Below are 13475 nucleotides of genomic sequence, written 5' to 3' on the forward strand. Positions count from 1 at the left end.
CAGCCCCTCGCCCTTCCCGGTCCCTCGAGAGGAGGTAGGGGGCACCCAGGGCGGGGGCACAGCCCAGGGTAAGGGGCACCTTCACCGGGAGGAGCCGAACGCCCCTAGAGCCCGGCCCCAGCACAGCCCTGCCCGTCTCTGTCGGGGACCCCCACCGTCCTTGCCCCCGCGATGGGGCCGACAGGAGCCCCCCAGCCCCGGATTGCCGGGAAGCCTCGGGCAGTGAAGCACGGGGAAGGTGCAGAGCCCGGTGCTGCTGAGGAGGGCAGGGATTCCCCCAAAGCTCTCCCGGAGCTTGCCCGACCCCGGAGCCTCGGCGGTGCGGTGTGAGCGCGGCTGGGCTCCCGCTCCGCAACAGCTGGAAAATAGCCTTCGAGAGACCATAAAAGTTGATTATCCGGTGAGGAGCTGGAGTGGAAATTACCTAGTTAATTAGAGCGGTGGCTTTATTCTGCCTGTGAGTAAATGCCGAGGTGTAAATCCAAGGGAATTTAGGGGAATTAGCTGCCTGTGTGGAAAGTGCAGGAGCAGCTCCAGCATCTCGCCCCAGCCCCTGCTAATGCTGGGGTCGGTGTAGAGTTGCTGAACTTTACCGTCACAACAGCTCCTGTTGTGTCTGCACGGATTAACTCCTCTGAGTCACGGGAGAAGCGGGGAAACGTTCCTCAGTCGCGACATCCGCGATTGTGCACGCTTGTGTCGGCGCCGGTACAGAGCGGGTGCGTGTCAAACGGGCGGACGCATCCTCTTGCTAAGATTAAATAAAAATGGTTTCAGGGAAATAATCTTGTACTTCTTTGAAGCTTTTCTGCCTCCACAGCTACAGATGAGCGAGCGAACGGCGATCCCGGCCGTCGCCCCGCGGATCCGCTCCGGGAGAGGCGCCGGGTGCCCCTCGCAGCCGGGGACCGAGAGCCCTGCCCGGGACAGAACCACAGCCAGAGCCCGAGCATCCCCCGGCGGTTCCGAGCGACCGGGTCGGGCTGTACCGGCCGTGTCCCACCCAGCTGCGGGGGCACAAACCGGGGCCGGATTTCTGGTTCTTTACAAAGGTGCTGTGGGTGTAAGTCAAAGACACAGGAGGAAGGTTTAGCTCACAGCTTTATTCTTTAATCTATTTTAATTTTATTTGTTTATTTTTTTTTAACAAGGAGTCACGAACTATTTCTTTGCACAGGCCAAAAACTTTCCCGCAGCGACAGATAGTTTCATCCCTGGTTATGCTTCGGGCTGGTGGGTTTTTAAAGAACGGCTCGGCAAAACAAAGTCCAGGCACTCCGGGGAGGGAACGCAAAGCCAGTGTCACTCAGCGTCCTGGCGGGGGCCTCGCTGGCCCGGGGAGCCGGACCAGAGCTCCGCAGCAGAGGGCTGAGGGGTCCAGCCAGGCAACAGAGAACATTGCCTCCACCCTGGGAAACCGACAGGGCTTTTCCCTTTTCCTTTTTCCTTTTCCTTTTATTTTCCCTCTCCCATTTTCCTTTTATTTCCCTTTCCCTTTTTCCTTTTTCCTTTTCCTTTTATTACCCTTTCCCTTTTTCCTTTTCCTTTTTTTTTCCCTTTCCCTTTTTCATTTTCCTCTTCCCTTTTTCTTTTCCTCCTTTCCTTTCCTTTCCTTTCCTTTCCTTTCCTTTCCTTTCCTTTCCTTTCCTTTCCTTTCCTTTCCTTTCCTTTCCTTTCCTTTCCTTTCCTTTCCTTTCCTTTCCTTTCCTTTCCTTTCCTTTCCTTTCCCTCCCATTCTCTTCTCTTCTCTTCTCTTCTCTTCTCTTCTCTTCTCTTCTCTTCTCTTCTCTTCTCTTCTCTTCTCTTCTCTTCTCTTCTCTTCTCTTCTCTTCTCTTCTCTTCTCTTCTCTTCTCCTCTTCCTTTCGACGACCACCATATTATTATGCTCTGGGCAGTTGTTTACCCTTACTTTCTCCCTAACTTTAACAAAATTGGAGGCTTTTATCACTGTTGTCTGGCAGTTTTCGATGGGGCCCGGGAAGGCTGTCCCCAGTCCCAGCCGGCGGGCGGAGGGGAGGGGGCTGCTCCTCGTGGGCAGGGGCAGCGCAGGAAGAGGGGCCGGGGGAGGGCAGGGGAAGGACGGGGCAGCGAGAGGACAGGGCCAGGGGCAGGGCGAGCCAGGGGCAGGGCCGGGCCAGGGGCAGGGCGAGCCAGGGGCCGGCACTCCCACCCCACCCGCGCATCCTCCCTCCCGTGGGAAGGGGCGGCGGTGGGGGGCGGCTGCTCCCCGTCCCTCCTTGCTGCGAACGGCAGCCGTGACCGAGCGCTCCTTTCCCGAGCCAAGGCTCGGACATTCACCCTCACCCGTTCCCTCTCGAGCATCCTCCGTGCCCCTCGGTCGTTCCCCGCCTCGGGCCGGGCCGGGCGCGGCAGCCGCGGGCTCTGCCCTCGCCACGAGCAGCTCATGAAATTTTCATGATCTCGCAAGAAAGTGGAAGCCAGGGTTTCCAACCCGTCTCTTTGCCCCCGTTGATGGGAAAGTATTCCCGCTTGAAGGGGATGGATGGGCGATGCTGGTCCCACCGCGGGCTGCGGGGTGGGACCCGGGCGGCCGCAGAGCGCCCTTTATCCTGCCTGGCTTGGGGAGAATTGGGAAAATCCGGAGGTTCCACGGGTATCATTCTTGTGGTTGTCGGCGGAGCAGTGAGACCCCGGCGGCACTGGGGGAAATGCGGCCGTGCTGGCTGAGCTGTTCCGGCCCGCCGGCTCCAGGAAAGCCTGCACAGGGCTAGGCGGGGGTTGCTGTTGGTTTTCCCCTTCCAAAATTGATGCCAGAACCCAGGGAAGGCCGGGCAGCGCCGGGCACACCGCCTGCGGCACGGCCAGCCTGGCAAAGGAGCAGCGACCTCTCCCCTCTCCTCCATCCTCCGCCAGCAGCTCCAGCGCGCTGGCAAAGCTGCCTCAAAGGCTTCGCTTGGAAAAGAAAGTGCTGGGGGTGTGAGCGGGAGGCACATGGGGGCCGCCGGGGTGGGGGCGATGTGCCCAGGCTGTGCCCTCGGGGTAGCGGCGCTCCCCCGGCGGCACGGCCAGGGACAGGCTGGAAATGGGGGAATCGCTGCAAACCCGGAGAAATTTGGTGCGAGCCTGCGTTTTGCAGGCAGTCATTCCACGCTGGGAGAGCGGGAGATGCAGCACCTCCCTTGGCTTCCGCTATTGCTCTGGGTATTTTGGCTTCCCGGCACCTCGGGGTTTGTTGTTTTGTTTTGGTTTGCTTCTTCCCGAGTGTGGGGAAAAGCTGGAAGGAGGGTTTGCTCGGAGGAGCGGCACAAACAGCCCCGCAGCCCGGCCCCGGCCGCAACCTCCCTCCCTCCTTCCCCGCACCGAGCTCCCCGCTCGTCATCCCGTTCCTAAAGTTCTCAGTGCCGAGCAAAGGGCAGGGTGTGGGGGTTCCGCTGCACCTCCACACTCACCTATTTGAAAGAGGGAAAACATAAATTTTTTAAAAAGGTGGCAGCAGGGAATGAGCCTTGTTGAAACTACGCGGAGAGCGTAAGGAAAAGAAATATTGCTGGTGTGCGGAGAGGTGACATTTGCAGGCTTTAAGTCTGCGAGGGGAGGCTGAAGCGAAGAAGGAAACGAAGCCAAACTCCCATTTTCGAGCCACCTCTCCCGGTGACCCGCAGTGGTTCCCGAGGAAAAGCCCCCGCACGCCGCGATGCCGCTTGCGAGGCGACTGCAGACCGGCGAGCAATAGTGCTGCTGGGGAATGTTTCTACAGAGATTGAGCTCCCAGATAAAAATAACCTTGGAAGAAAAAAAAAAAAAAAAAAGAAAAAAAAATAGACCGTTCAGATTTCTTCGGTTCGGTATCAGATCACTGCTTCACCCCTCGCCGCCCCCCCGCTGCCTCTGCATACCTGAGGTGCTGGATTATTGTCAGAGGACAGGCAGATGCAGTAATTGTTTTGTACAGCTTTGTTTATCTCCTGCTTCGGAGTTTACCTCAGGAATTCTCCCCCCTGTCCTATATAGGTTAGAAATATCCCCGCGAAGGAGCGGGATAACGAATGGGAAGGTTAACGCTGTACCGGCAGCGAGCGGGCAGGTAACAAGGGGTTCAAGGAGATTTAAAGTTTTTATCGGTAACTTGGGTCCGCCCGGGAGCGAAATATTTGAAGTGCAGCACCTTGAACACGTTTAATTATGGGGTAGTAGTAAAGCGAGAGCTTCCAAGTAATTAGAAAATACTTCTTGGGAGACAGGCTAATCGCTTTTCATGGGGCTCTTGAAGAAATTAACCTCTGGGTGCTTGTTTGAGCAAAACAACTTTGGATCAGCCACTGCTGGTCTTCTCTGGTGAAACCGACCCGCTGCGAAATACAAAGAAAATAGGGAGATGAATTTAAAATTAAATACGAATGAAAGAATAAAGGAAAAGAAAACGGGAAAGAAAAAGGGATAAGAAAAAGGAAAGCAAAAAGGGAAAGAAAGAGGAAAGAAAAAGGAAAAGAAGAAGAGGAGAGAGGAAAGGCTCACTGTCCCTTTCCTTCAAGGTGGCGAGTGATGCGTGTCACCGCAGGGAAGCCACCTCCAAATAGAAACGTCACTTAGGGGGAGAGCCTTAGGGCGGTCGGGGTGCGGCGGACACCGGGGCCGAGCCATCCCCTCCCGACCCTGCTCGGCCCTCGGCGCAGCTGCTCGGGGTGCGCCCCGTCGGGCGGTGGCACCGAGCGGGCCCGGACAGGATCTCGGGTGGGCAGAGGGGGAGGACCCGTCCCCGCCTTCTCGCTCCCCTCTCGTGCTCCCCGAGCCCCGCAACCTGTTCAGCCCCCCCAGCTCTTCGTCCATCCAGTAGCACCTTGCTCCCTAATTTTGTTCCGGGGTTATTTCTCCCTAAAGACGAGCAAAGCGGCTGCGGCAGCTTTGCCGTCCTAGAGAGGCAAGGGCTTTTGCGGGGTCCAGAGGGTGCCGGGCCGGCGTTTTGGGGGGCAGCACGGCGCCGCGGTGCCGTTTGGGGAGCGGTCAGGGCAGATCAAAAGCTCCTGTCCGGCTGCGGGAAGGACGAGTCAATTACGGCCGAACCGCGCTGCGGGGAGGGGACGCAACCCCCGAGCAGCCCGCGGGCACCGGGCCGGGCCTGTTCCGCCCCCCCCGGACCCCTTTGTATCGCCGCCGCTCGCTTAATATTATTTATGCGTTTCTGCAAGGAATTGTGGGATGCCGGCCCCCTCCCCGGTAAACACCGGGACAATCAAGCCCCCGGTAACTCCGGGCCGGTCGGGGCCGGGGGGGCAGCGGCGGGCGGGGGGCAGCCCCGCGGCGGGGCACCCCCAGCTCCCCCCCGCGCATCCCCGCGGCGGCGGCCGCGCCGGGCCCGTCCGGGGGAGGGGCATGGGCGCTGTCACTTACCGGGGCGCCCCGCACCACGTGTGCGCTCGCCCGGCCTTCCATTGGCCCGAGGCACGTGTCGGAGCGCCCGGGCCGGCGACGTCAGCGGCGGGGGCCCCGTTAAAACCTAAAGGACAACAACCCGAGTGGAAGTGCCCGGGCGCGGCGGTGGCGGCGGCCGCCGGGGCGTAGCGCGGCGCAGGGCGGGCGGCAGGGCAGGGCGGGACGCCCCCCCAGCCGCGGCGGCCCCCGCATGTGCGGGCGCGGGGCGGCGCGGGGCGGCGCGGGGCGAGGCGCTGCCGGCCGGAGCCCCGCGGGGCGCCCCTCACCGCCCTGCCCTCCGCGGGACACCGGCTGCTGAGAGCCCGCCTACACCCCGCCCCGACACCGGCGCTTCGTTTTTTCTCTTGCACCCCCCCACCTCCGCTCCACAATTATTATTATTTTTATTATCGCTAATTTTTTCCTCCGCGGATGAGGCGCGGCGGCGGCGGTGGCGGCGGCCGGGGCAGCAGCAGGCGGCAGCGCGCCGCGGGACCGAGCGGCTGAGCGGCGGCGGGAGGCGGCGAGCGGCGGCGGGAGGACCGGAGCCCCTGTGTTTTCATTTTTTGTCAAAGTTGGAAGTGGTGCAGGCTCGGCTGCTGGCTTGCGGGTCTCCCTGCGTTTGTCTCTTAATTTTTTTTTTTTTTAATTACTCTTAATTTTAATTTTTTTTTTTCCTTTTTTTCTTTTTTTTTTTCAAACTCTGGATTTTGAATGCCGGGCGAAGCCAGGAGAAACGAAAGCAAATAGACACCTGTGTGTGCGTGTATATATATATATACATATATATATATATAAATATATATATTTAAAAATTAAAATAAAGAACAACCGACTGCAGCAGCAACAACAGACAGCGCTCGGCAGCGCCCGGTCGGCGGCGGGCGGGCGGGCAGCGGAGCCGTCGGCGGGGCGAGCATGGAGGAGGGCGGCCGGAGCCCCCGGGAGGAGGCGGCCGAGCCGCAGGAGTCCGGCGGCGACGCGGAGCCCGGCGGCGGCGGCGGGCGGCGGGGGCTGCTGCTCCCCCCCGGTGACCCCCCGCACCCCCACCCGCACCCGCACCGCATCACCAACTTCTTCATCGACAACATCCTGCGGCCCGAGTTCGGGCGGAGGAAGGAGGCGGGCGGCCCCGACGGAGAGCCCCGGCGGCCCGGCGCGGAGAGCCGCCGCAGCCCCGCCGCGGCGCCGGCCCCCGGCGCTCCGCTGCCCGGCGGCGGGGCGGGCTCGCCGGGCCGGGGGGAGGGCGGCCCCGCCGGGCTGGCCCTGCACGGCGCCGCCAAGAAGGGAGGGGACCCCGCGGCGCTGGAGGCGGCCCTGAAGGCGCGGGGGCTGAGCGGCGGCGACCTGTCGGTGAGCTCGGACTCGGATAGCTCCCAGGCCAGCTCCAACGCCGGGAACCAGCCCATGCTGTGGCCCGCCTGGGTGTACTGCACGCGGTACTCGGACCGGCCCTCCTCAGGTAAGCGCTGCCCCGCCGCAGCCCCGCTCCCCGCGGCCGCAGCCCCTGCCCCGGGCTCCCCGGGCCGCCGCCGCCAGCCCGCAAGGCCGGGAAGCGGCGGGGAAAAGACCCGGCTCCCCTTTCCCTCTCCGTCTTCTTCTGGTTATTATTTTTTCTGTTTGTGTTTTGCTTTTTGGGGTTTTTTTGGAGGGTGGGCGAGTTACTTAAAATGGCCTGGAAATGCTTGAAGAGGCAGGGTGGGCTGGGGGTGCGCGGAGCCGCAGGGACGAGGAGGGAGCGGGGGTCCCTCCCTCTGTCCCCGCCGCCGCGGCGGAGCCGAGGCCGCTTGGGCTCGGGGCATTTCCCACCGACTGACGAGTTTTATCAAAGAGGGAGGAAAAAACAAACTGTCTTCGGGCTCCCCGCTCATCCTCCCGGCGAGCTCTCCTTTTCCCTGCCGGGAAACCCCCCCTGCGTTGGGTTTTGGGAAGGGGAGGTGGCATTTCCATAGGCCTCGCCTTGTTTTGATGAGTCTTTTTTTGGCCAAAAACAATCCGCGCTCGTTTATTTCTCTAAAAGGGGCCTCCGAGCCGCCGCCGTTTCTTTTCTTTCTTTAATTTTCCCCCCATATGCTGTAGGTCAGCTCTGTGGGGGCCGGAGAACATTTCCAAGAGCCGGGAAACTTCTTTGGCAGAGTCCGTCCCTTGGCAAGGGCTTAGGGCACAACGTCCTGAAATTATCTTAAAAAAATAATAAAAAATTAAAAATTAAAATAAAAAAATTAAAAATAACAAGCAGGGAGTAAAATGTCCTTTCGCTACCGCGGGGACAGGAGGGCTGGCTCCGGCAGATCGGTAAAACCCCGGTTAAAAACAAGTAGAAAACACTGGAGGAAAGCATGGGAAACATCAGGCAGGAGATCTGCTCCCGAGGAAAAGAAAAAAAAAAAATATGGGTCTTTCTCTTACAAAAGCGGCGAGATAGGATTTTCACCCGGGAGTCGGCTAGCTGAGGAAGGGATCGTAAAACGAGATGAAAATTAGTTCGTAATATCTGAAAACAAACTCTTACTCAGAGGTAATATTCAGAGCTGAATTGGAATTTACTCCATTGTTCTCCAGTGCTCTCCTTTGTTAATATTTAATTAACATACATCCTCACAATGGCTCGGCCCGGGCAGAAAAGGCTCCTTGTGCTGCCGAGAATAATATTCCCGAGAATAATCCCGGCGATTCGGATCGGGCCGTGCAGCGCCATATGGGCACTGCAGCGGAGAGGCGGAATGCTTCTGGCCAAGTAAACTGCAAGAGGATTTCCATTATCACTTAAAAAAGAAAAGAAAAAAAAAAAAAAAAAGAAAAAAAAAGAAAAAAAGTATAGAGGTTTTCTTAAAAAAAAAAAAAAAATCTGTTCAGGGTATAAAATTTAGCTCCGTGCCCCTGGTGCAAGCTTTCCCTGCCGGGCATTCCCGGGACACAGAGGCTCGGGAGCTGCGTTTCTGAATGGGAGAAAGGGGCCGGGGGAGCGCAGGGGGGGCAGCGAGCGGGGCGCGGGGGCTGCGGGGGCTGCGGCTCCCGTTCCGCCGCCTCCCGAGCATCCCCGGCAGCGGAGGCACAAAGCGGGCTCCGTTCCCTCCGGGGGGGTGGTGCTGCTGCCGGGCCCGGTGCCCCCCGCGCGGGAGCCGTGCCCGCAGCAGAGCGCGGCGGTGTCGGTGCCTCTCCCCTCTCCCGGCCGTAGGTCCCCGCTCCCGCAAACCAAAGAAGAAGAACCCCAACAAGGAGGACAAGCGGCCTCGCACCGCCTTCACCGCCGAGCAGCTGCAGAGACTCAAGGCCGAGTTCCAGACGAACCGGTACCTGACGGAGCAGCGGCGGCAGAGCCTGGCCCAGGAGCTCGGGCTCAACGAGTCCCAGATCAAAATCTGGTTCCAGAACAAACGAGCCAAGATCAAGAAGGCGACGGGCAGTAAGAACTCCCTGGCAGTGCACCTCATGGCCCAGGGGCTCTACAACCACTCCACCACGGCGAAAGACGGCAAGTCGGACAGTGAATAGCCAAGGGAAAGGGGGGGGGGTGGGAGGGAAGCGAGGGAGGGAGGGGGGAGGCAGGGGTGGGGGGGCCGTTTGCAGTCAAAGTTTATACAATGCAATAATTTAATTAAAAAAAAAATAAAAAGAAACATAAGGGCCAGTGTATAAAGATTATACCAGCATTAATAGTGAAAATATTGTGTATTAGATATAATTCTGCAATATTCTATGTATATATAATTTACAGGTAAGGTGGTGTAAAAATCCAAGATATCTGATTATAAAATATTTTTTTTTTGGTTGGTTGGTTTTGGTTTCGGGGGTTTGGGCTTGTGGTTTGGTTTCGTTGGCTTTTTTTTTTGGTTTGTTTTGGTTTTTTTTTTTTGGTTGTATGAAGTTTTAGATGCTATCTTTAAGAATTTTTTTTAAAGCTTAAGTTACTTTTTGATAGACTTAAGCGCAGTTTTAATGGACATTGGACGCTGTTTTTTGAAATTCAAAAAAAAAAAATTAAAAACAACTTTTGCTGAAGTCCAAAGATTTTTATTGCTGCATTTCACACGACTGTGAACCGAATAAATAGTTCTCCTATTTGTTCTATGAGTTTTAACTTTTTTTTTCACCCCACCCCTAACCTTTTCTTTGGTTTTTTTTTTTTTTTTTTCCCTTTTTAATTTTCTTTTTACTTTTTCTTTTTTGGGTGTTTTTTTTGGGGGGGTGTAGTCTTTTTGTAATTTTCTTTTTTTGGAGTTGGGGTGTCTGGGGCTGATTTTTGGGGATAGACGTGGACAATTTAATTTTAAAAGAAAGAAAAGATAGAAAAGATATAAAAGTAACGATAGGGAAACAAAATCTCAAAGCACCGTCTTGAAACATGCCCGGGGTCCTTCCCTGAGCCTCTGCTCCTTCATCACCGCCAACGAGAGCCACGGGCGCCCGTGAATGCGGGATGCAGGCGTGGATGCTGGCTAGAGATGGGGTCAGCACCCCCCTCCCCTTCCAGCTCGTTGGGATAACTTCGGGAACCCCATCCCCGAAAAGCGGGAGCTGCTCCCTCGCGGCCCCGCTGTCCCTCCGCCGAGGGCAGCCGAAGGATGGGACCCGGCTCCGCTCCGGCATCACCTCCCCGAAACATTTGGGAGCGTTTTAGCCCCCCCCTTTCCCCCCAAAAAAGTCCCGTTTTTAGTTGTCCCTTCCCCTCCGCAGCGCGGTCCCCGCTAGCGCGACGCTGCCGTGCGGGTGGGTGTTTGTCCCCACACCCCCCTTCCTCACGCACACCCCTCCCTGAAATCGGCGTTTTTAGGGGGCTCGAGGCGCTGTGCTGCGTTGAACCCGTTTGTCCCCGAGCGTGGGGTCCCTGTCCCCGCTCCGGAGGGGGATTTGTCCCGCGTGGGCCTGGGTGTGCGTGGGCGGCTGCTCAGGAACGGATTCTCCTGCGACGCTGTTTGTGTGGGGGGGGTGGGGGGAAAACTTCTCGCTTTGCCTTAAAACCTCTTTATTTTGCAGCTCTAATAGATACACACTGTACATAGTAGTATAAAATTTAAAAAAGGAAAAAAAAAAAGGGAAAAAAAAAAGGAAGGGAAGAATCCAGCTATAAAATAAAAACTGTAATTTTAAATTCTGTGAATAACCATCAGCTGCTTAGGGGCCAGGATTAAATGACTTTGCCTTTTAGCAAGAAAGCAAAGGATTTTTTTTTCTTCTCTCCAGTTTATAAAACATGTGCATTTTACAATTGCAGTATCAAATATTTATAATCGGATGAAATATGAATGTTTCTATTTACAACTGTGTTCTCAACATTGTGAACATTCTCGCTGCATTTTGTGTGTTTCGATTCTCGAGGACTGCATTAAATAATAATAATTAAAAAAAAACCCCAACCAAAGAACCCATTTTATTATGAAATCCAACCCGTGTCACCCAGACGTTACAATGGAGCTATTCGGGAATATATATCCCTAAATGTTCATACAGCCTTCAGACCGCACTCCTGAGCCTTGGAGCTGGAATTAGAACTATGTCGCAGTTTTAATTCTTTATAGGGGTGTGGGAGGGGGTAAATCGGTGGCGATTTATGAGAGAGGTGGTTTTGCAGCCAGGCGTTTCATCAGCCCTTTGACTTAATGAGGAAACTTTGGGGGATTCATTCCTAGGCTGAAGGAGAGGACGAACGCCAGCCGGCCCGAGCCCCTCTCGGGCACTCCTCCTCCCGCTCAAAAGGAGCTGAAAACGGACAGGAAAATCTCTTTAATCTCACGTACTGTCAACAGGTTTCACCTTTTCAAGACTTTAAATACCCGGTGGTGCGATGCTCTGACAAGCTGCGTTTGGAAAAGCTCTGCTAGGAAAACACGTAACCCTGGAGCTCGGGAAGAGGGGATATGGAATATTGCCGATGCCACGCCACGAAACCAGGCACCCTGTAAAATACTTGGCAGCCCCGGGAAATGACAGTACCGCGATTTTAGGACAGGCTGGACAAAAATAAAACGATCATCCGCCTTGCTGCGACAAAGGGCACAAGAGCTCCGAAATAGCTTTCCGCAGGCAGGAGAGGGAGGAAGGGCAGAGCCTCACTCACCCTCAGGGTCGCTCCTGCTGCAGGGGACACGCTCCCAGATAAAACCAAGGAGAAGGGGGGAGGGGGGGGGCGAGGGGGAAGTGTATTCAAAATTTTATTTTGTACTTTATTTTTCTCAAGCTGCTACTTTGGGATATATTCTGCAAGGGGGAAAAAATTCTCCAGGAGCGGAGCTGCCGCTGGGACAGTGCACCAAGGGCTTCACCTGCCCGGAGGACCTGGGGCCAGGGCTGAGTGCAGGGATGCTCCCAGGATACTGTGGGCTCCTGCTTCCCATCTCGATTTATTTCCCCAGCCTCTCTGGTTTGCGTGCTTTTGAGATCTATATATATTTATATAGATATATATCTTTTTTTGTCACCTCCGTTAATGGAGGCAGGTGATTTATAATCCCTTGGGAGAAAATCGATGGCAGTGGGCGCTTAAGAAGAGTTTTAAATCTGGTTTGAAAAATAGCTTCTGTTGTCCGACTGTACAAAATGGCACCGTGGGTGTGTTACACGAGGGTGGCTAAGTCCCGTGGAGATGATATTTGTATTTTTTAGAAGGTCACTAAACCTGCAGTGGGGGAAAAATTGGCCCTGCTCCTGAGAGTGCAGGCAGAATTGGAGTTTCCACCTGTCCTCACTCAGCCTGGTAAGAAAAACTGGGAACAGAAAACAGATGTGTGACACCAGCAGGAATATGTAGTTTTGGGTTAAAAAAAAAATTAGCAGTGAAACTTCTCCAATCTAGTCCAGTCTGTGGAGCAAGGACCGACCCTATCTCGCTGCTGCTTGGATTTTATCCAGACCAGAACACAAAATATTTGCCATTGGTAAGCCGTGCCTTCGGTGGGAGCAGAGTTCCTCACACGAGCCGTACTCCTCACCTCTCTCCGATATTTTGGGGAGCGTTTGCAGTGGAGAGGCGCAGGTTCGGAGGGACTCCGCCACCCTCGGAGCGGCTGCTGCTCCCCGAGCGCCTCCCGAACGCGCTCCCACGCCCGGGCAGCGGCTCCCCGCTGGCTCGGGAAGCACCGCACAGCTGAATTAGCCCTCGATAATTTAAAATGTCAAATTATTTGAACGGGAGGAGCTGCCGCAAAAGCTCTTTTTGCAATTTTAGCAAAGCAACAAGCCCTTTCTGAAGCAGCCTTGTTGTTTTGGAAAAGGCAGAACCCCAACCCACAACAGCCCCGAAGCCGAGCCAGAGCCTCCCCCAAAATGCGGCTGCACCGGGGCAAGGGCAGGGGCAGGGCTGGCCCTGGAGTCACACGGCTGGCAGCGGGTTTATCCTGGCAGGCAGCTCTCCCCGAGATCTCCCTCCCCCATCCTGCGGGGCAGGCTCCTTCCCCTCCAGCCAGGGTGGCAAAATTCAGTTATAAAAAAAAAAATTAAAAGGGGAAAAAACTAACTAATCAAACGAAACAACCAACCCAGAAAAGTATTTCAGGGCCGAACAAAAATACATCTGCACTTGCCCGCGCCAACCAGCCCCTCCGTGTAATTAATTAAGTGTATTTTTCCTGTAACTCTGTTCAATGAGCATCTGAGCACTGAGGTTTAGTGAAGGTGTTTCTCCCCTCCTCTCCCTGCTAACGCAGGATGTGGCACATGCATTGTACAAACCCACACCCAGGCACGATATATGCAAATGTCCGCGCCATTGATTGTGAAATGCATATCAGAGTTAGAGGGGGAAACTATTTAGCCAGCTCGGGTTTGTGGAGGGAAAAAAAAAAAAAAAAAAAAAAAAAAAGTAATTCTGTATCCCGCTGATTTAATATCCGACCGCCACATTCAATCCCCGCCCATGCAGCTATCAAAAGTACCCCTGGGATGTTTGGATATCATCTCCAAACTAACATCTGTGATTATGAAACGCTCAGAAGGGGAAGGTTAATAACAATTTGTTTCAAAGGGCCATGAGTCAATTTTATAAACAAATTCGCGTCGCCTTAAAAACCAACAAACCAACAAACAAACAAGCAGCGTGGAAGCTGGCACCCACGGGCAGGGGCCGGACCTGGGGGCAGGATTTGTGCCCGCTTCCCGCAGGGATGGA

The 13475-nt window shown here is 55.4% G+C and overlaps 1 protein-coding gene across 1 annotated transcript; it reads left to right on the forward strand.

The window, feature by feature from the left end:
- The first annotated feature begins 5581 nt into the window (after positions 1 to 5581).
- Positions 5582 to 8866, forward strand: EN2 (engrailed homeobox 2). Its single transcript, XM_071428582.1, has 2 exons — positions 5582 to 6833; positions 8550 to 8866. The coding sequence occupies exons 1-2, from the start codon at positions 6290 to 6292 to the stop codon at positions 8864 to 8866; spliced, it is 861 nt and encodes a 286-aa protein (XP_071284683.1). The 5' UTR covers positions 5582 to 6289.
- Positions 8867 to 13475: the final 4609 nt, after the last annotated feature.

The sequence above is a fragment of the Agelaius tricolor genome, unplaced genomic scaffold (assembly GCF_023055355.1).
Source record: "Agelaius tricolor isolate 1412-34295 unplaced genomic scaffold, bAgeTri1.0.p SCAF_6, whole genome shotgun sequence".
Taxonomy (NCBI): domain Eukaryota; kingdom Metazoa; phylum Chordata; class Aves; order Passeriformes; family Icteridae; genus Agelaius; species Agelaius tricolor.